This window comes from Lissotriton helveticus, chromosome 1_1 (assembly GCF_964261635.1).
Source record: "Lissotriton helveticus chromosome 1_1, aLisHel1.1, whole genome shotgun sequence".
NCBI classification, from domain to species: Eukaryota; Metazoa; Chordata; class Amphibia; order Caudata; family Salamandridae; genus Lissotriton; species Lissotriton helveticus.
In genome coordinates this window covers 1,456,534,369-1,456,555,185 of record NC_136057.1, presented here as the reverse complement: position 1 = coordinate 1,456,555,185, position 20,817 = coordinate 1,456,534,369, and the positions used below count along the sequence as shown (strand labels likewise).

General features: G+C 50.7%; 1 protein-coding gene across 7 annotated transcripts in view; it reads right to left on the bottom strand.

The window, feature by feature from the left end:
• Positions 1 to 20,817, bottom strand: part of FMNL3 (formin like 3) — a 419,538-nt gene that overhangs the window by 48,836 nt on the left and 349,885 nt on the right. For all 7 annotated transcript variants that reach the window (XR_013610360.1, XM_078685970.1, XM_078685960.1 and 4 more), the window contains one exon: positions 20,185 to 20,419. Coding sequence is in view for 6 of the 7 variants with exons in the window: in XM_078685970.1 (XP_078542096.1) it covers positions 20,185 to 20,419 (235 nt within the window). In the remaining variant the exon portion in view is untranslated. The remainder of the gene's footprint in view (positions 1 to 20,184; positions 20,420 to 20,817) is intronic.

The window sequence follows — 20,817 nt, the reverse complement described above, 5'->3', positions numbered from 1 at the left end:
CAACAAAAAATGGAACTGAGAGGTCTGATAATAGAAAGAAGGAAATAAGGGCAGCTCAAGGACTTGCCCTGCAGTTTCACCAGACCTAACGGACATGCTAGTTCATGAGGGTGAGAAGCAGAAGACCAGGGAAAAGAGGGAGAGAACCTCACTGAATGACTTGAACTGTTTCGAGCACCCAATGCTTATTGGAAGATAGCTCTGAGAGGATTTCATTTCTGATCATAAGAGTGTTAAGCAGCTGAAGTAGATTTAGACACCAGTGTTCTAGACACAGTGGGACTGCAGAAAAAACAGACCTCTTCACATGTTGCTCCAGCATACTCTCAAAAGCTATGTGCATAAATACAATTACCAAAAGATTTACAGCCTGGCTTTATCAATATTTGCACCTTTTAATTAGGTGGTCCAATTACCAAACCTTTGGCTGAGCAACCTTGGCTACTTTGACCCACCCAGAGATGTGTTTCTTCAACTACTACTTGGGCTGTGATGAAAAAGTTTCCCATCTTGTGTAACAATCTTTTTGGTTCATGCTTTATCTAATCGCAGATTACTCACCTTGTTAATAATCCTAAATCATCAGACTTGATCCAGAAGCTTTTAGAGCAGTTCTCCTGCATACCGATAGGAGGCATTGTGCGGCTTCGTGCAAACGTTGTTCCAGTTCAGAAGGGACGTGTGGAGCCACATACAAGTGCCACCCATAAGCGAAGTCGTCAGTTGTTTTCTGGAATGCCCGCGCCCTCAGACTCAAGGCCCATCTTCAGAGTGGTATGACCGCTGTACAGTTCTCTAGATTGAGACCTTTTTTATATGGAAACGAGTCCATTTCACAGAACATGGAGGTGTGAGGGTTAGTGAGCAATCTGTGGTTAGAGCACCATTCAGGAAGATCGTTACCGAAGGTAAGAAACTTGTTTTTCTGATGGATACTTCTAACCACAGATACCTAACCTTGAGAATAGATCCCAAGGTGCTGGGTCTATAAATTGGCCTAGACCAAAAAGTCCTGCAGGACAGAGTGGGCGATTGCCCCTCTCGACAGAACGGACTGTTGAGGCAGAAGTGCTTTGTGAACATGTATACAGAAGCCCAAGTAGCCACCTAACAGATGTCCAGACATGGAATCTGTGTGCCTACATGATGGCAGCAGCTTTGGCCATGGGGCTATGACCCCATAAGGCTTTGGGGGCTGCTTGTTTTGCTAGTGGACAGCAGACTTTTATGCAGAGAACAATCCATTGGGAAAAAGTCCATTTGTGCACTGCTTTGTTCTTCTTTGCTTTGGAAAACCCTACAAAGAGGGGATTGGTCCCCTGATGTTCCTTGGTACGATCGATATAGAAACTCAATGCTCTTTTAGGACCCAAAAAATGAAGTCTCTCTCCTTAGAGGGATGAGGTGGAGCAAAGAATGCTGGAAGGGCGATAGACTGACACCAGGAAAAGGAGGGACTACTTTGAGTAGAAATTAAACCACGGTCTTTGGAACCAACTTGCAGAGAAAGAAAGTGGTCTAAGGTGAATTTGCACAGAGATCCTTAAGTTCACTCACACGTCTAGCCGATATTATGGCGATGAGAAAGGCTGTCTTGAAGGTCAGAAGTCTCATGAGACAACTGTGTACCAGCTTAAAAGAGGTACACATTAAGAAAGTAAGGACTAAGTTCAAGCTCCAGTGGAGTATTACAAAACGTTTTGGTCGACACAAATGTTGCAAACGTTTAAAACACCTCATCATGATGGGCAATTTGAATAACAAAGGCTGGTCCGGCAAACGCAATAAGCTGAAAGCGCTGATAAGTAGCCTTAACAATGCCCAAAGCAAGTCTTTGCTGGGCTTGGGACAGAATAAACAATAAAACGTCAGACAGCTGAACCTCTCGATACAGGACCTAGGACTCCACTTGGTGCAGTACCTTATGATGGTGGTGTTGTCCATGAGCCCCTACACCAGCCTTCCTTTCATTGTGGGCAAGAAAGCTTTCAATGCTTAGTGAATCCCCTAGAAAACTGATGTGGAGCCAGGCTTCTGACAGACCACCAGAGACCTCAGATCTCCACCTATCTCAGACGGCCTCCCCAAGCCAGCAATGATGCATCCATGACCGCAGTCAGCTTTAGGTAGAGTAAGTAGAGGGGCCTGCTACTGACTCAATCGCAGCCCATTACCCAACACTGCAGATCTTTTGAATTCTCCTCCGAAATCTGTATACAGTCCAACATATTCCCCTGATGGTGTGCCCACTGGTAATTGAGGTCCCAGACTCCACATGTGCCATTTGGCATGCATCATCAGAAGGATGCTGGAGGCCAACAATCCCTGCAGCCTCAGAGTCAATCCAAACTGAGATAAAAGCTGAAATATCAGGATCATAGTCCAAAGGTCCTGGACTCTCTATTCCAGGGAAAAGCCCCAAAGAACAAGTTACTTACCTTCGGTAACGCCTTATCTGGTAGAGACATAATCTAACCGTAGATTCCTTACCTTAGAATATCCCAGATATCAGGCTGGATCCGGAAGACTTTTCCTCAAGCTATACCCTTGTGCGCTGTTAGGTGCCGTTGGTCGGCTCCGCGTGGCGTCGTTGGCTTTGTGCGGTCACCTACATAGGCGCCACCTTGGTGCAGTGGAGTTAGTAACTTTTCATGACTTTCCATGCGAGAAGCGCAGAACCATGAATTGCACTGACATTGGTATGGATAGAACTTGGGCCCTGACCCTAAAATCCTGTCCACATTGCGGGAAGGATGGGTGGGTCGTTAAGGAATCTATGGCTAGATTATGTTTCTACCAGATAAGATGTAACCGAAGGGAAGTAACTTGTCCATCTTATAGTGACATTAAGCTACAGATTCCTTACCTTGGAATAGATATCCAAGGAATACAATCCGCGGAGGAGGAACTGCGGACAAGTTTAGGCCAGGAAGTCCTGCAGAACAGAGCGGCCAACAAGGCTGTCTCTGCAGACTTGACTGTCTAGGCAGTAGTGCTTGGAGAACATGTGACGTGATGCCCACGTTGCCGCCTGACAAATGGCAAAGACTGGAACATCACGTTGCAATGCTGTGGTTGCAGCCTTTGCTCTGGTGGAATGAGCTCTTAAACCTTCAGGAGGCTGTTTTTGGCCAGCGCACAGCAAATTTTGATGCAGAGGACAACCCATTGAGATAATCTTCTTCTGCACTGCACAACCTTTCTTTGATCCAATGTACCCACAATAAGTTGGTCATCCATGTACAAGACCCTTAAGAAATCGGTTTAAAATACAGGATTTAAACAAAGAGGTTGGTCTGGCAGCCTCACGTAGACAGACAAGGCCAAAATATGCCCCTTAAGAGTGTCCAAAGCAGAGCCCTGCTGGGCAAGGGTCAAAATAAAGAGAAGAACTTGAGAGAGGAAACTAGAAAGAGGATCAATAGACCTTTCTGTACCATATTTTACAAATTTCTGCCACCAGCAGGTGTACACAGTCTTGGTAGAGGGAGGCCTGGCTGCCAAACTCACATCACAGACTTTGGGAGGAAGGTTGGATGCTGTTAACTGCCACTACTCCATGCAAAAAGGTATAGAGTTGATAGGTTCAGGTGGAGGACCCTCCCCTGCTGCTGCAAAAAAAGAAGATCCTCCTGAAGGGGCAGCCTGATCAGAGGATCAATGCTTAGTTGAAGAAGCTCAGAATACCAGACTTGCTGTGCCAAGTCCGGAGCCACAAGAATGACTTGAGGCACTGTCACTCCTGATCTTTTTGAGCACTATGGAAAGGAGTGGTATAGGCAGAAAAGCGTTCAGGAGGCCTGTGCTCCAGTAGAGACGAAAAGCTTTGCAGAGTGATTGCCACCTTGGAAACTCCAGCACACAAAACTGCTGACATTGTGCATTCTTGGCAGAGGCAAACCGATCTAAACAAGGCTCTCCCCGCTTCTGAAAGAGACCTTGCACCACCTCTGGATGGAGACACCGTTTGTGATCCACTAGGCATCGACGGCTGAGTTAGGCTGCCCTGGCGTTCAGGCAACCGGTGAGGTGTTAAACCACCAGGGATATGCCATGCCGTTACAGCCATGTCCAGAGACGTGGGGCTTCTTGACGAAGGGTCCAGGACCCCAACCCATCCTGTTTGTTGCAGTACCACATGGCAATGATGGTGTCCATAAAGATATATTTGTAAGAAACATTAGTTAGTTAGATTCCTTACCTTAGAATATCCCCAGGTGTCAGACTGGATCCGGAAAGTTTTCATCAGCAGTACCACTGCGTGTCGGTAGGAGTGGTCTGCGGCTCCGCGTCCGTCGTCGTGATCGCCGGGAGGACGTCGGAGTACTTAGACTCCGCCCACGCGCGCTAACGTCAGTTCTGTACATAGCTTTCCGCGCCAGGAACGCAGAGCCATGCAAGAAACCGACACTGGTGCCATGAAACTAGGGCCCTCAAAGGGAGATATCTTAACCCTAGATATTGGTTCGCAGAACGGGAAGGATGGGTGGGGCGGTAAGGAATCTAACTAACTAATGTTTTTTACACATATATCGTTACCGAAGGTGAGTAACTTGAAACATCTGAAAGAAACACATTAGTTAGATTCCTTACCTTAGAATAGATACCCCAGCAATACCAACCCCAGTGGTGGGCCTGCGAACCAAGTTCACACCAGAAAGTCCTGGAGAACGGAACGGCCCAAAAAGCCATCTCTCCGGACTTGACTGTCCAGGCAGTAGTGCTTGGCAAACGTGTGTAGCGAGGCCCACGTAGCTGCCTGACAAATGTCCTGCAAAGGGACTCCCCAACCCAGGGCAGTAGAAGCCGCCGTGGCCCGAGTGAAATGGGCATGCAGCCCCACAGGAGGCTCCTTTTTAGCCAAGGAATAACAGACCTTGATGCACAAAAAGATCCACTGAGAGATGGTCCGTTTGTGCACCGCCCGTCCCTTCTTAGCGCCCACATAGCCAACAAAGAGTTGGTCTTCCACCCGGAACTGTTGTGTGCGGTTGAGGTAAAAGGAGAGCACACGTTTTGGGTCCAGACGGTGGACCCTCTCTTCCTCTTTCGAGGGATGCAGAGGCGTAAAGAAGGTGGGCAAGGTTATGGACTGGCCGATGTGAAAGGCAGTAACAACCTTGGGCAGAAAGGAAGGACGAGTCCTCAGAACAACCTTGTTCGGCTGGACTGAGAGGAAAGGAGGCTTAGATGAAAGAGCCTGGAGCTCACTCACTCTCCTGGCAGAGGGGATGGCAACCAAGAAAGCAGTTTTGCGAGTCAGAAGACGAAGAGGAAAATTATGAAGTGGCTCAAAGGGAGCGCACATCAGATAAGTAAGAACCAGGTTCAAGTCCCATTGAGGCATCACGAAAGGAACAGGAGGGAACATGTGTGTGATACCTTTCAAGAATTTATTTACAACGGGGGACTTGAAAAGAGAAGGCTGATCAGGAAGTCCACTTAAACACTTCCACACAGCTTTACCCTCCTTTGTTGCTGATTTGGTCACGCCCCCGTCTAATTTCACGGTGCTGGGTGACCTTAATATTCATTTTGATAATAATTCTGATAATGTTGCCGTAGAGTTGACGGCGAGTCTGGCTGCAGTTCAGCTGGAGCAACTGGTCCTATCCCCCACTCACATCAAAGGTCACCTTTTGGACCCTGTATTTAGTAACTGTGTGCATCTTAAAGTAGGCTCTATTAGTCATCTCCCCTGGACCGACCATTTTCTGATTCCTCTTAATTGGTCTATACATAGACCGTCACCCTGCACCCCCATCCCGCGAAAAATGAGAAACTGGTCCAGAATCCCCTTAGAACAGTGGACCAGCTCTCTCGCAGCCTCTAGACCTTTATTTACTCGGAACCCTTCATTAGATAACAAGGAGTATGATAACTGGATTTCGAAGTCTCTTGGCTCCATACTCCCCCTCCGTAAAGCCAGCTTAAAAAGGCTACGGAAAACAGCCCCGTGGTATTCGGATGAGCTTAGAGAGAAAAAGCGGCAATGTAAGAAGCTAGAAAGGAGGTGGCGCCTGGGATACGCTGCTGTAGATAAAGTTATGTACAGGGAGGCTATTAGAGTCTATAAACTAGAAATAAAAGCAACACAATCTGACTATTATAGTGGTAAAATCATGACGGCTAGATCAAAACCAAAAGAGATTTACCAAATAGTAAAAAGTCTCACCAAGCTCCTCCCTCCCCTGGTTTCTAACTACAACCCACTCCTCCGCTGTAACGATTTAGTGGAATTTTTCTTTAAAAAAATAAACAATATCTATCTATCATTTTCAGACTCGGACTTAGACCCGTCTATTAAAGGATCACATCTCTTTACAGAAGTCGATTACCCCAACCGAAACACTTTAGATCACTTTCCCCTGTTAGACTTAGAGACACTTGAACCTCTGATACACCAAGTAAAGTCAGGCTCCCCATGAGATCCTGCCCCCGTGCATGCTGGTTGCAGTTAGTCAGATCATTCTGCCCACGATTATGGAGCTACTCAACACCTCTCTAGCTACAGGTATTGTTCCGCCCACCTGGAAACAAGCCATGGTGCGAGCACTCCTGAAAAAGCCTAATCTTGACCCCAGCAACCTTAATTACCGCCCCATCTCCCTGCTACCCTGGGTGAGCAAAATCCTCGAGAAACATATCAATATACATCTAACAACGTTTCTCGAGAGTAACCTTCTGCTTGATGCGACCCAGACGGGTTTCCTCCCCAAACATGGGACGGAAACGGCTTTGCTGGCTGTAACAGAGGAAACTAGGCGGATCTTGGATCGGGGGGGATCAGTGGCAGTCATCCTCCTTGATCTGAGTGCCGCGTTTGACACGGTGAACCCTGAAATTCTGCTGTGCCGACTTCTTAGCTTGGGAGTGTCAGGAGAGGCTTTAGCCTGGCTTAAGTCCTTTTTGAGCGATAGGACGTTCCAGGTTTTTGAGGGAGACTCTGTTTCCTCAAGCAGACCCCTGAGTTGCGGAGTACCGCAGGGCTCACCGTTGAGCCCTACGCTATTCAACGTGTACATGAGACCGCAGGCTGAGATCGTCCGTCCATATGGTATTAAGATCATCACATATGCGGACGATACTCAGCTGGTGGTCTCTCTCGTGCAAAAGAACTGTCAGCAAGCGCAGGTCAGCCTGACGACTTTCATGGAAGAGGTCAAAAGCTGGATGACTGCGTCATGTCTCAAGCTCAATGGAGATAAAACTGAGCTTATGCTCCTCGGCCCCCCCTGCTTCACCCACCATTGACCTCTTATGGCCCATTAGTTTGGGTGCGCCGCCTATACCCAAAGACAATATAAAAAGTCTTGGGGTCTGGTTGGACAAATCCCTGACCCTTAATACCCAAGCAACCAAGGTATCAGCAACTTGCTTCGGACTCATCAGGCTGTTGAAGAAAATTCTCCCGCTTCTACCTTTTGAAGCCAAGCAAATTGTTATACAAGGCCTAATTCAATCTCGCCTCGACTTTAGCAATGCCTTGTATTTAGGGGCGCCTGAATTCGTCTTGCAAAAACTTCAGCGAATCCAGAATTGCGCTGCACGCACGTTGCTCCAGTTCCCGCCCAGAATCTCGGTGGAGCCTGGGCTGAGGACTCTGCACTGGCTCCCTGTCAGGGAGAGAATCATATTCAAATCGGTGTGCATCTCCCACCAAGCCTTCTGGAAATCCGGCCCTATGATCAACTACCCCTTGCTCTTCCCCCTACTGCCCTAACAAACAGCTCCGCTCCACTCACGCCTTCTTGGTCACAGTCCCTCGCATCAGGAGATCTAAGGCAGGAGGCAGGTCATTTTCCTATAACGCAGCTAAGCTGTGGAACTCACTCCCTTTCCACCTAAGATCTAATCCTAACCTACCCTCCTTTCGTAAGCAGCTCAAAACTTTTCTTTTTAGTAAACAAGATTAACTCTCTAAGCTGACTGTATCATGAGGTACCATGCCTGTTCTTCAGTGCCTGGACGCCCCAGGGCAGCAGCCGCGCTTAATAAAACTCCTTTTCATTTCATTTCATTTCATTCAAGAAGACTGAAATGGCTGCGAGATAGCCCTTGATAGTGCCCAGAGCAGAGCCCTGCTGGACAAGAGAGAGAGGAAAGAGGAGAACCTCTGAAAGAGGGGCAGAAAGTGGATCCACAGCCTTTGCTGTGCACCATGCCACAAATTTGTTCCACCGGCAGGCGTATACCGTTTTTGTGGAGGGACGCCTGGCTGCCAGAATGACATCACAGACTTCAGGAGGCAAGTCAAATGGCTTCAACTGTCGCCGCTCAATCTCCATGCATGTAGGTGGAGACTGGAAGGGTTCGAGTGGAGGACGGTCCCCTGTTGCTACGACAGAAGGTCCTCCTGAAGAGGCAGACGACTCGGGGGATTGACTGACATACTGAGTAGCTCGGGATACCAGCATCTTCGTGCCCAGTCCGGAGCCACAAGGATGAATTGGGCCTGGTCGCGCCTGATCTTCTTCAGCACTCTGAGCAGAAGTGGTATAGGCGGAAAGGCGTACAACAGACTGCATCTCCACTCGCAACGAAAAGCGTCACCGAGCGAGTGCCGCCTTGGAAACGCGCAGAACTGATGACATTGCACCTTCTCTTCGGTGGCAAATAGATCTAACCAAGTCTCTCCCCACTGCTGAAAGAGACCTTGCGCCACGTCCAAGTTTAGACCCCACTCGTGATCCATCATGCACGGCGGCTGAGTTTGTCCGCCCTGGAGTTCAGAGAACCTGCCAGGCGTTGAACCACCAAGGTGACGCCCAGGTGTTCCAGCCATGTCCAGAGGCGCAGAGCCTCCTGACAAAGGGTCCCAGGAGGGACGCATCTGTCACCACTCTGTGCTCCGGTTGGGGAAGGCAGAGGGATCTGCCACTGACCCAATCGCGGTCCATGAGCCACCACTGCAGCTGATTCGCAGTGCCCTCTGAGATCAGGACATGGTCGGACAGGTTGCCCTGATGGTGTGCCCACTGGAACTTCAGGTCCCACTGCAGAGCCCGCATCCGCCACCTGGCGTGATGTACCAGCAGGATGCAGGAGGCCATCAGCCCCAGGAGCCGCAGTGTCAGCCTGACCGAAACTCGGGATAAAGGCCGAAAGATCGGAATCAGAGCCTGAATATCCTGAACTCGCTGCTCGGGAGGATAGACCCGAAACTGCGCCGAGTCCAGAACCGCTCCGAAGAAGAGGAGCTTCTGAGAGGGACTCAGGTGTGACTTCGGCACGTTGATGGAGAACCCCAGCGAGTGCAGGAGACCGTCCATAGTCTGGAGGTGGGAGACGACTGTCTGGGGGGAGCCCGCCTTTAACAACCAGTCATCGAGATAGGGAGAACACAGGAACCCCTAATCTGCGCAGATGAGCTACGACAACCGCCATCACTTTCGTGGACACCTGAGGGGCGCAGGTGAGGCAGAGGGGGGAGCACGGTAAACTGAAAGTGCTCATGGCCTACCATGAACCGCAGGTAGCGCCGGTGGGCCGGCAGGATGGGAATGTGGAAATATGAGTCCTGCAAGTCCAACGCAGCCATCCAGTTTCCTGGGTCCAGGGCAGCCGGGACCTGAGCTAAAGTGAGCATCTTGAACTTCTCCTTCCGGAGGAAGCTGTTGACGCTCCGGAGGTCCAAGATAGGGCGCAGGCCCCCTTTGCCCTTCTTGGGAACTAGAAAGTAGTGGGAGTAGCAACCACGTCCTACTTCTGGCCCAGGAACTCGCTCGATGGCCCCCTTGGCCAAGAGGGCCGTAACTTCCTCCTGCAGAAGTTGCAAGTGATCCCCCGACATGCGGTGGTACTGCGGTGGCATGGCAGGTGGGGTCGCCTCGAAGGGGAGGGAGTAGCCCTTTCGGACGCTTTGCAGCACCCACCTGTCCGAAGTGATAGTACGCCCGTGGAGTAGGTGATGGCGAACCCTGCCTCCGACTGGCGTTGAATGGGCCTGAAAGGCCAGACTAGGAAGGCTTTGAAGTGGATGCTGCGGGAGTGGATGTGGACTGACCGGGCCTCTGTCCCCCTGCACCGCCACAGCGGTTACCACGTCCGCGTTGAGGTTGGTTCTGCGGTCTGTGGCTGGACGAATGTGTGGGGGCGCCCCTTCCTTGGCCACGAAAGGGGCGAAAAGCAGAAGTCTGCTGGCGCTGGCCCGACAGGCCCAAAGACTTGGCTGTAGCCCTGGAGTCCTTGAAACGCTCAAGCGCACTCTCTGCTTTTTCACCAAAAAGGCGACTGCCATTGAAGGGCATGAGCGTGTTCTGGACATCCCCCAAATAATTGGCGGACCTCAGCCACGCGTGGCGATGGATCGCCACCGTCATGGAAATCGCTCTGCCTAGCGAGTCCGTGGTATAAAGTCCACATCGGATGGAATACAGTGCTGCGTCCCGCCCCTCAGCAAGAGCCTGGGCGAGCCGTGTCTGGACCTCCTCCGGACACTGAGGCAGCACGTCCGCCACCGTATCGCACAGAGAGTGGGTGTAACGGCCCAAAAGGCATGCAGTATTAATGGACGGCAACCCCAAGCTGACTGAAAACAGTTTCTTCCCAAACTGATCAAGCCTTTTGGATTCCCGATCCGGGGGAGCAGTCGGAAATGCGGTCTGGGACGTAGAGGCCTGGATCACCAGACTCTCGGGGGTGGGGTGTACGGACAGAAAGCAAGGTCGCCCGGGCCACATTCCGATCCACAGGGGGTACTGTGGAGGGCTTGGAGCAAGTGCCCATCAGAACGTCCACGAGGGCCTCATTGAATTGCAGCATAGGCTCCGAAGAGCTTACTGGCGGGTTGAAGCACCTCGGTGAAGAGATTAGTCCTCACGGCCGCAGCAGGGAGCTCAAGAACCAAAGCCTTGGCTGCCCTGCGCAACACCACACCACATGTAGCACCCTCCTCCGTAGCCATGGAGGGAGGAGAGATGAAGCCAGTGTGTCAGGCGATGTGTCAAGACCACTGGCCTCCCTCAGCTCGTCTGCCCAGTCCTGACTTAACTGGCACTGTTGTGCCAGAGGGTCCTCAGACCCCTCCCAGTCCTCCCCTTCATCTTTGTCCTGATAAACAGGCATAAATGACGGAGCCGGGTCATAGATGAATTGCTCACCCACCGACGCCGGAGACTGTGCCGGTCCAACGCCGACCCGGACCGGGCTGAAACCGGGGGCGGGGTCGTCTGAGGACGGTGCCAGGAGTGGCACCATAGGGGTCGGCACCAGCGGAGGAGTCATGAGGTCGACTGGCCCTGCGGCGGAGGGGACCGAAGTCGCCGCCGGCGCCAGGATCGAAGTCGCCGAAGTCGCTGGGGCCGAAACCGCCGGCACGCTAGAACCCTGCTAGGACCCCCAGTCAGACCCGCGGGGCCCGAAGGCGCGCAGGCGGGTCTCGAGGGCGGAAAGAGAGTCCTCATGGTCACGAGGAAGTCTTGAATCTTGCCCGGCGTCACATTGAGCCCAGGGACCGGAGGGTGTGGAGCTAGATGCGACGCCTGCGGCTCCGATGGAGCTGGGTGGGTGGTGCCACCCGAACCCTAAGCTATGTCACGCGACAGGCGAGGGGAGTCAGAAGAGCGATGTTGCCTCTTTGACTTCTTCTTCTCATGTTTCGACTTACCTGAATGCGAGGACTTGGAACCCAACGAGCGGTGGTGGCTGTTGCTGCGCAACCGGTCCCTCGACTTCCTCCTTGACCGGGACCTCGAGCGTCGCGGAGCCGACTGACGGATCTCGAGAAGCTTACGGGACCGCTCCCGCCTAGCTTTCGAGGTCAATGCCCGACAGTCTGGGCACAACTTGTCGTCGTGGTCGGCCCCTAGACAGTAGAGACACTGGCGGTGGGGGTCGGTAACCGACATCAGTCGGTGACAGGCGTCACACGGCTTGAATCCGGGAAGCCCTACCGGCACCAGGAGTCGAAATCGACTCAAAAAAGATAGTCAAAAAGACCAAACAGTTAGTAAAAAAATGACTAAGGGTACTAGCTCTTCCCGGATCTGTGCTTGCTGGCGCGGAAAAAAGAAGAACCGACATCCGCGTGTGAGGGCGGCGGCTAAGTACTCAGACGACATCATCCCGGCGATCACGACGCCGACGACGGACGCGGAGCAGCAGACGACGCCTACCGACGTGCAGGGGTACTGCTGACGAAAACTTTCTGGATCCAGTCTGACGCCTGGGGATATTCTAAAGTAAGGAATCTAACTAACGTGTTTCTTTCAGATCACCAGTACCAGCTTTCCCATTATGGAAGAGAGAAAAGCTTTTGATGGCAAGGGAATTGCTCAGAGCTCCAGCAAGTTGATGTGGAGTACAGATTTCGCCAGCGTCCAGGGATCTATGATCTCCACCTCTCCCAGATGGCCGTCACATCCCAAGAGAGACGCATCGGTCACTACGGTGTGATCTGGTGGGGGAAGGGAGAGGGGTCTGCCTCTGACCCAATCGCAGTTGGTCAATAACCACAGCAGAGCCTAAGTAGTTCTCTCATGGACTGGACCATGTTGTAGAGATTTCCCCGATGTTTCCGCCCATGGAAATTCAGGTCCCACTGCAGAGACCGCATATGCCATCTGGTAGGTGTCACTAGCAGGATGCAGGAGGGCATGAGGCCAGACAGCCTCAAAGGCTGCCTCAGAGGCAGAAATCCAGGATTGAGGCTGAAACATCGGTATCATGGCCTGAATATCCTAGATTCGCTGCTCATGAGTATAGGCCCAAAACCGCACTGGACACTGTGTCCAGTCCAGCTCAGATGAAAGGCAGCATCAGAGAGGGAGTCAGGTGTGACTTCGGCATGTTGATAGTGAACCCCAGCGAAAGCAGGAGATTCGGCGTAGTGTGGAATTGAGAGAGGACAGCTTAACAGCCAGTCAACGAGATAGGGGAAGACTGGCACCCCTGATCTGTGCACATGAGCTGCGACTACCGCAATCACCTTGGTTAACACCTGAGGGGCGCTTGTAAGGCAAAAGTGAAGCACTGAGAACTGAAAGTGCTTGTGGGCTACCGTGAACCACAGGTTGCACCGATGGGCAGGCAGGACGGGAATGTAAAAATAGGTGTCCTGCAAGTACAATGCTACCATTCGGTCTCCGGCAGACATGACCTGAGCATTTTGAACTTTTCCTTTTTGAGAAAGTAGTTGAAGGCTCGCAGATCTAGAATAGGACGAAGGCCCTTGTCCTTTTTCAGGATCAGAATAGCAACCACAGCCTACTTCAGGCACCAGAACCCTCTCTATGGCCAAAAGAGTTGTGACTTCTTCCTGAAGCAAATTCAGGTAGTCCTCCATCAGCCTGAGGCATGGAGAGAGGGGCAGCCTCGAATGGGAGGGAGTCGCCCCTTCAGACTATCTGAAGAACCCACTTGTCCAATGTGATGTTTTGCCAGTGGTCGAGGTTATGGCTGATCCTGCCACCAACCAGCCGCCCATGATCTTGAAGGGCTAGACAGACTAGGAAGGTATAGAGGCTGCAGGGGGAGGATTGGACTGACTGGACCTTTGGGCACCTGACACATGGGGTCTAAAGGAGTTGCGCCCACGGCTGCGCAGAGGTTGCTGAACTTGCATGGTCTTGTGGCTGGTAAAGCTGAAAACCCCTTCCGTGGCCACAAAAGGGGGTGAAAAGCAGACAGGGACGGGTGTACACCGAAAGGCCCAAGCACTTGGCCGTAGACTGCAAGTCCTTAAAGCACTCCAGGGCCATGTCTGGTCTCCGAAAAAACAGGCATGTTCATAAGGGAAGCCTGGACATCCCCAGAAGTTCTCAGCCAGGCATAGCGTCATACAGCCACCGTCAAGGACATTGCTCTGCTCAGCGAGTCATTGGTGTCAAGCCCACAATGACTGGTAAACCTTGCCACATCTTTTTGGTATGATACCGCTTGGGAGAGAACGGCCCGGACTTCATCCGGGACCTGTGGCATTACTTGTGCAACCGTTTCCCACAAGGAGTGGGAGTAACAGCCCAATAGGCATGCAGTGTTCACTAACTGCCACATAAGGATGGCAGAAGTGAACATTTTCTTGCCCCCAACAATCCAGACTCTTGGATTCCCCGTCCGGTGGTGCCTAGCCTAAGTGAACAAACATGGAATCCAAGCTCTCTGGGGTAGCGCCGTTAGAGAGGAAGTTTGAGTCACCGGGTGCAGGGCAATGGAGGCAGGCGACTGTCCTATTCACAGGAGCCCCTGTGCTGGGCTTAGACCTGGTACCCAGAAGGACATCAGTTATAGCCTTGTTGAAAGGCTTGAGCGGTTTAGAAGAAGAGACACCTAGCTAAAGAAACTCCGTCAAGAAGTTCGCCTTGGCTTCCACGGAAGGGAGCTGCAGTGCCAGGACCTTGGATGCCCTTTTCACCACCAGGGCATATGAAGCTCCCTCCTCCGCAGCCATGGTAGGGGAAAAAGCAGGCCAGAATCTGGGGAGGTATCCAGTCCACTGGCCTCACCCAATTCCTCATTCCTATCTTGTAAAGGGTCCAGCGACCCCTCCCAATCTTCCTCTATTCCCAGCCCCTCAAAATAAGGCTGAGGAACGGACCTAGGACTTAAAGGTGCTCTTAGCACCAGAACCGGCCTTGATCCAGCTGTGGGTCGTCGGGGATAAGAATGGGGCTGGGGCCAGGGGCGTTGGGAGTCTCGCCATGGGGGCTGTGCCTGGGAAGGTTGCAGGGGCATGACCAGCGTTGTTCCAGAATCACCACTGGATTCATTTGGGGGCCTTGGTGCTGGGACCGGAGCCGCCAGTGCAGATCATGATGGAGCCCCCTCTGAGACTCCGGGATCCGACGGCGCGCCAGGTCACCCAAATATTAGGCACATGGTGTCATAGAATTCTTTAAGGTGGGTGGGGGTCGCTACAGCTCCTGGAAAGGCAGAAAAACGTGAAGCCGACCCAGGCACAAGTTCTGCAGAATGAGGCCTAGAGCATCGAGAATCCTCTGTCACATCGACCGATGGACCAATTTGATGTCTGGGAATTATTCACAAAGTGAGGAATCGGAGGTTAGAAATATCCATCAGAAATCATGATACAAATTTGCTTTTCCAAAGAAGTTTCTTTTGAAGAAGACTGTGCCTGAAACAATGCTCTGTATCTTTGCAGATAAGAGACAGTTTCTGTGTTTCTCTAAAACCGGCAATTCTGCGATCTGTGGACCTGTGCATCCTTACAACTAGAAAATATGAAATTTTCCTGGGCAACTAGAAACTCCTGCATTCATGTGCCACGCTGAGCACTCTTTGTTAGTCTCTCTCATACACCAGCAAGGCAATTTCGGATTCTGCATTTTTGCTATGCCAACTGGGCACAGCCTTTGCCCACTGCCTGCTGGGCACAGCCTTTGTCCACTGCCAGCTGGGCATCTCTCTCTAGCCACTTCCCTTAAAATCCATCTATTGCCAGCTCTACATTTGGAATACATTAGTAACAAAAGACTTCTGCAACCGCTCAGGCAGCTCTTAGATTCTGTTAAACTGAGACACAGTCTACCCAGCTATTCTCAATGTGTTTTATATTGATTGCATGAATATATTTGCTTGCCTATACTTCTACCTGCTTTTTGAATGCACTCCAGAATACACTTGCATCAGTTTCTGCTGTTTCCGTAGGCATTTCTGTTCTTTGAGAAATATTGCTACTTTTTTGTGTTTGCATAAGATGTCACTGTCAAAAGATCCACTTTACCCTTTTTCTCCAAAGAACAATTTAAGGTTTACTTTGTAATGTCAGCACCCATCAACCAGAATACACTTTACTTTCAAGATGATTGCCTACTCTAGATGCCACAGTCCTTCCATGTATGTCACAAGAGTTGTCTAATACTTTTGAGTCCTGAATATAAGTCTCTCTTCTGTTTCGAACACTAAATCTGTGCCTGTGTGATCCGGCCCTCCATCCTCTGTCACTTACAGTCCTTAAACCAGATTGCCCTACCACACTATTTTTCCATTCTCTATGTCTATCAGTCTATCACTTATGTGGAGAGTTCCTGTGGTAATAGACGTTAACCTGTGCCTTTTGGTTTTCCTCACAATATTAAAAGTTTCATCCTGGTTTTCCAGTGGGAATGTGAGCAGGCTTCTACCATGGTGTGTGTGAATGATGAGAATTAGATTTTTCTGCTAGCTCTGATAGTTGTACAGGTGGAAGAGAACTTAAACTCGGCTGTACCAGTGCGAGCATCCTTAAAAGTGAGTAATGCAAAGGTTATTATCTCTGCAGGGGGAGAGGAGGGATAGTGGTCTGGCTCTACTGGTGAGATCTTCTCTAAAGGGCACATATGAAACAAGCATTTTCAATGCAATGGTTTCGCCTTTGGAAAAGTTTGAGCTATTGGCATTGTTAATGACAACATTTTTATTTATGTGTTGGTTTTGAAAACAGATAAATAAATGGCATTGTCACTTACATTGTTATTAGCTTAATCTCTGCAGTCTCTAGAACTCCATAGCACACCCTAGTTACTCTACACTCCCTAGCACTGTGCACTCCCTAGCACTCCCTAGCTTCCCTAGTCACTCCGCACCTCTTAGTATTGTGCACTCCCTAGCACTCTCTAGTCTTTTCCTAGCACTCCTTAGTCACTCCCTAGCACTCTGCACTCCCTAGTACTCTGCACTGTCTAGCACTCTGCACTCCCTAGTCACTCTGCACTCCCTAGTCACTCTGCACTCCCTAGTCACACATGCACACTTAGAGCCACCCCCCCCCAGAGCCACACACTCCTCCCAGAGCTACACACACCTCCCCCAGAGCCACACACACACCATCCCAGAGCCACACACACATACACACTTTGAGCTACACATATATATCCAGAGCCACACACATACACAGATAGAATTAAAAAACTGGACCCTGTTACATAAACTGAGCTGCGAGGAGCAATGTATTAAGTTCATAAGACACAGGGGTGTGCCCTATGCATTCGCTGCAATCACTTTATAAACATAGACCGCAACTTTATATATCCCAGGCACCAGCTCTGTGACAGTAGCTCAGTGCATCTGTATGCCGTAACACAACTGCACCCAGTTCAATGCTCTATTGCTACATGGAGATCACGTTCTGTTTGTATAGCCTTTGAATAGGGTTTTTACAAATACCAGGTGTCACCTGTGAGACAGCTTCAAGGCGCGTTCATATGCAGTAACACGACAAAGCACCAGTGCCGCACTGACTTTGCACAGGATCATAAGTTGGAACCGATGAGGCAGTAATCATTATCTAAAATTAGATCTGTTCTTAATCATTTTAAAAATAAACTTGTACGCCCTGAACCTTTCGGGGTGTCTCAGAAGGACAGTCTGGACTCAGGCAAGAGCCAGCGGACGCGTTTCACATGTGCCCATCCACCAACCTCATCATCTCATTGGTTGAGAATGTGCTGCACGTGCCACTTCCGGTGCAAAATGGGGACAAGGGGTTGGCCATGGTAGCACACGTTGCAGCCAAGCAAAGACCCGTACCACCTAGAAAATGTTTCCATTTGCCCTTTCCATATTTTAAAAGTTAGGTAATTCCTCAACAGATTCCCCCATAGAATTGGAACTTCAACTGGCGCATGCCTGGCTACCGCTCTGCAGAGTCCATGGATAGGATGAGCACGTAGTAAGAGCACGTTTAAGACAGTGACTGGCCCTGTCAGAATCTCGCGCTGCCTCCAGCCTCCCCCCAGAGCGCGCAGTGCTGCTGTCATGAACACTAATCCACTCCTGAGTACAAACCCACACTTAAAGAAACTCACTCACCGTATGCGCTCGCATAAAAAACATAACCTCTGAAACAAAACGCCTGGGAGAAGACACGGTTACGAGAAAGGCAACATATGCCACACACCATGAAGTTAAAGGGCGAAATGTAACAGAGAACGCATCACTGACTCCAATTACCCAAATAATTCTCGCATACGTTGTCAACAAAGAAATATTGTCTCTGCCTGTAGAGTTAAAGCAATTGAAAGACAGGGTCAGTTTCAAAGTCTGTTTTAAAATACAGCCGATGCTAACTACCCGCCGCATATAAACCCCCGACTCACAATCAGGCACACTCACATTTGTTCTCTTTCTCGTTACTCCTCATCTCGCGCCTCACGCTGCCATAAGAGACAGACAATTAGTGTTGTGTAAACAGCGCCAGTCTTGCACTGTTTACACAAAACTAACGGGCTGTCGAAAAGCAGCGGTGTGTGTGTTTGTCAGGGGGAGGATTGTGAAAGGAATCCTAGTCCCCATGCTGGCGAGCCCCACCGCCACACACTGGTACAAATTAACCACTGAATCTACCTCAGGGGAGCACTTGATGATGCGCCTCTGAGGAACACTGAGTGGCGTGCCTCATGGCAGCGCCTGGTGCTGTACATCAAGGCACTGGATAATAAATGAGCTCTTATGTGGAAATGGTGGCAACTTGGAAGTTTATGAGAAGCTGAGAGTTGAGGGGGGCACACATCTGCGCTTGCTACTGGTATTACTTGTGGTAATAGTTCTGAAATGCAAATTCTGTATCTGCCCTCCTTACAGGGGGCAATGAAATATTACTATTCCGGCTCTTCTACCCAGAATGTGGTATTATTCTTTAGATACTGCCTACAATGATTCCTAGAATCAGCAAGGAGCCTTCCGCAATCCCTCAACCTTACCACCTCGGAGGCTTTGCCTGCTGCACTGCCTGAGAACACTCAGCGAGCTGAAGCACAAACAGAGGTTTCCAAGTGTAGATGCGCGTGCACATACCAGATCTGCCCTGTGTCAACACAAACGTAGCACAAAACCAGCACACACTTCGAGGCTGAAGTGCCCAGACAGGCGAGACAGAATGACGTGCACTAGTGCAGTTGAAGGACATGCACTGGTGAAGTAGCACACACAGGTGATGTGTTAAGAGAGGTATCAGTGAGACATTAAAGCGAGCACCAGGGAAGTAGAAAGGTGAACACCGGCAGGGAGTGAGGCATACACTTGTGGTGCACATGGACGTGCTTTGAGGAGTTACTAAGGCAAACACTAGTGGCTGAACAGACCTTTCACTATAAAGAGGGACGCACAATGATGAGATAGAAGGTCTCGAGCGTAAGAAGGGCACGCACTAGTGAGGTTGAAGGGTGCACCGGGGAAGTACCTGGTGTGCACTCACGTGAAGTTAAGGTGCACTGGTACAGCACTTGGCGCGTACTGTTGAGGAAAAGCACACGCACATGTGGCACAAGTGCACCTGCACGTGTCAATCTACAGGAGTCACTCACAGGATCTCGGAGTCAGGTGACGACAGCTGCCCTCATTCCGTCCTCTCCCCCGGCACAGACGGAACCCCCTCCGGCCTGTGAGAGGCCGTGCACTGATTATGAGAGGACACTCGAGCAGCGGCCCGTCTTCCAGGCTCCCCCTCTCCCCTTGTGCTCGCTGAAGAACAAAACATCTGCCAGCGAGCCGGGCCAAGGACAGCTGTTCACATCTCACTGGTTGCGAGGGTGTTTACAAGGGGCTTCTTAAATGACACGGCTGGAAGGATCCTGCACACAAAGGTGTGTGTGGGGGTGGAGGGTCGGGCGCTTCACTGGGCTATGTCCTTCTGCCAACACGGACATAAAACTAAGGTCTTTGACGTTTGGGAAATCAGCCAGGCCCAGTGTTATATGTATGACCAGTGCCGACAGCCAGCTACCTTAAAGCACTACCACCAATGACGGCGTGAGGGCGCTATTCTGCAACACATGGATTCAACAAGCACCTACGAGGACACGGACAGCGGGAGGGGGGGGTGGGAAAGGAACGGCCAGCGGGAGGGGGGCGGGAAAGGAACGGACAGCGGGAGGGGGGGCTGGAAAGGAACGGACAGCAGGAGGGGGCAAGGAAGGCACTCACCTGGACTTCCTCGGGCGATCGGCCGCGGAATGAGGAACACAAACATGGACGCACAAAAAAAAATAAACCCCGCCCACGGCCGCGATGACGACATCGCAGAGGCGGAGAAGGAAAAAATCTCGGGAACGCCCAATAATCTGGTCCGGCCTTGACGGACAGATCCGGCTCCCAATGGCTAGCCTCCATTTATGGAGCTAGCCAATGGGAGCCGGGGGACGTTCCTGAAGCCCATATTGTAAACAATAGATTTTGCCTGCGCCAAAAAGCTGCGCAGAGAGCAGCCTTCGGCAGGCGAAACCTAAAAAGGGAACAAGCTGGCCTTACCGGTGTGAGCATCTGCAGGTTCTCGTTGAAGTTCCCCAGAAAAGTCATGATGGACATCCTCTGCGCGAGCCGCTCCACCTTGCTGAAGTGCATCATGAATCGATCTTCATCAGATAGGTCTTCTAGTGGTTTGCGCTCCCGCTCATACTGCCGGAGAAGCTTCACCTCTGCCTCCGTGGGCTGGAATCTCACAAGGCACTCCACAAAGTCTACCGGCAGCGTCTTGAGGTCAAACCTGAAACCGGTATTGAGAAAAGTTAGAAAGGTCATACATGGAGGGGCTGACGAGCATACACAATATCACACAATAGTTTTGTGCTTCTCTTACAATGTAGCTAAAGTGGACATTGGACTATACCAACTCTCAAATCTTTATTTTGGGCTTAACAGTACAGCACTCACTCATTCAAGTTGAGCAAAGGGGCTCAAAGGGAAGAGAGGAAATAGCTTCCCATTACTGTGCCTAATCATTACACATATCTTAAACAAGAATGGTACAGCACCACCTCTATGCAAGTCCTAATTTTCAAACAACCCCCTATTGAGTGAGGGTATTACATTCCTGCCATTAGTACTTATAGACATCCATAGCTAGTGCTCCTTAATAATATACTCTGAAAAGACATGGTATAA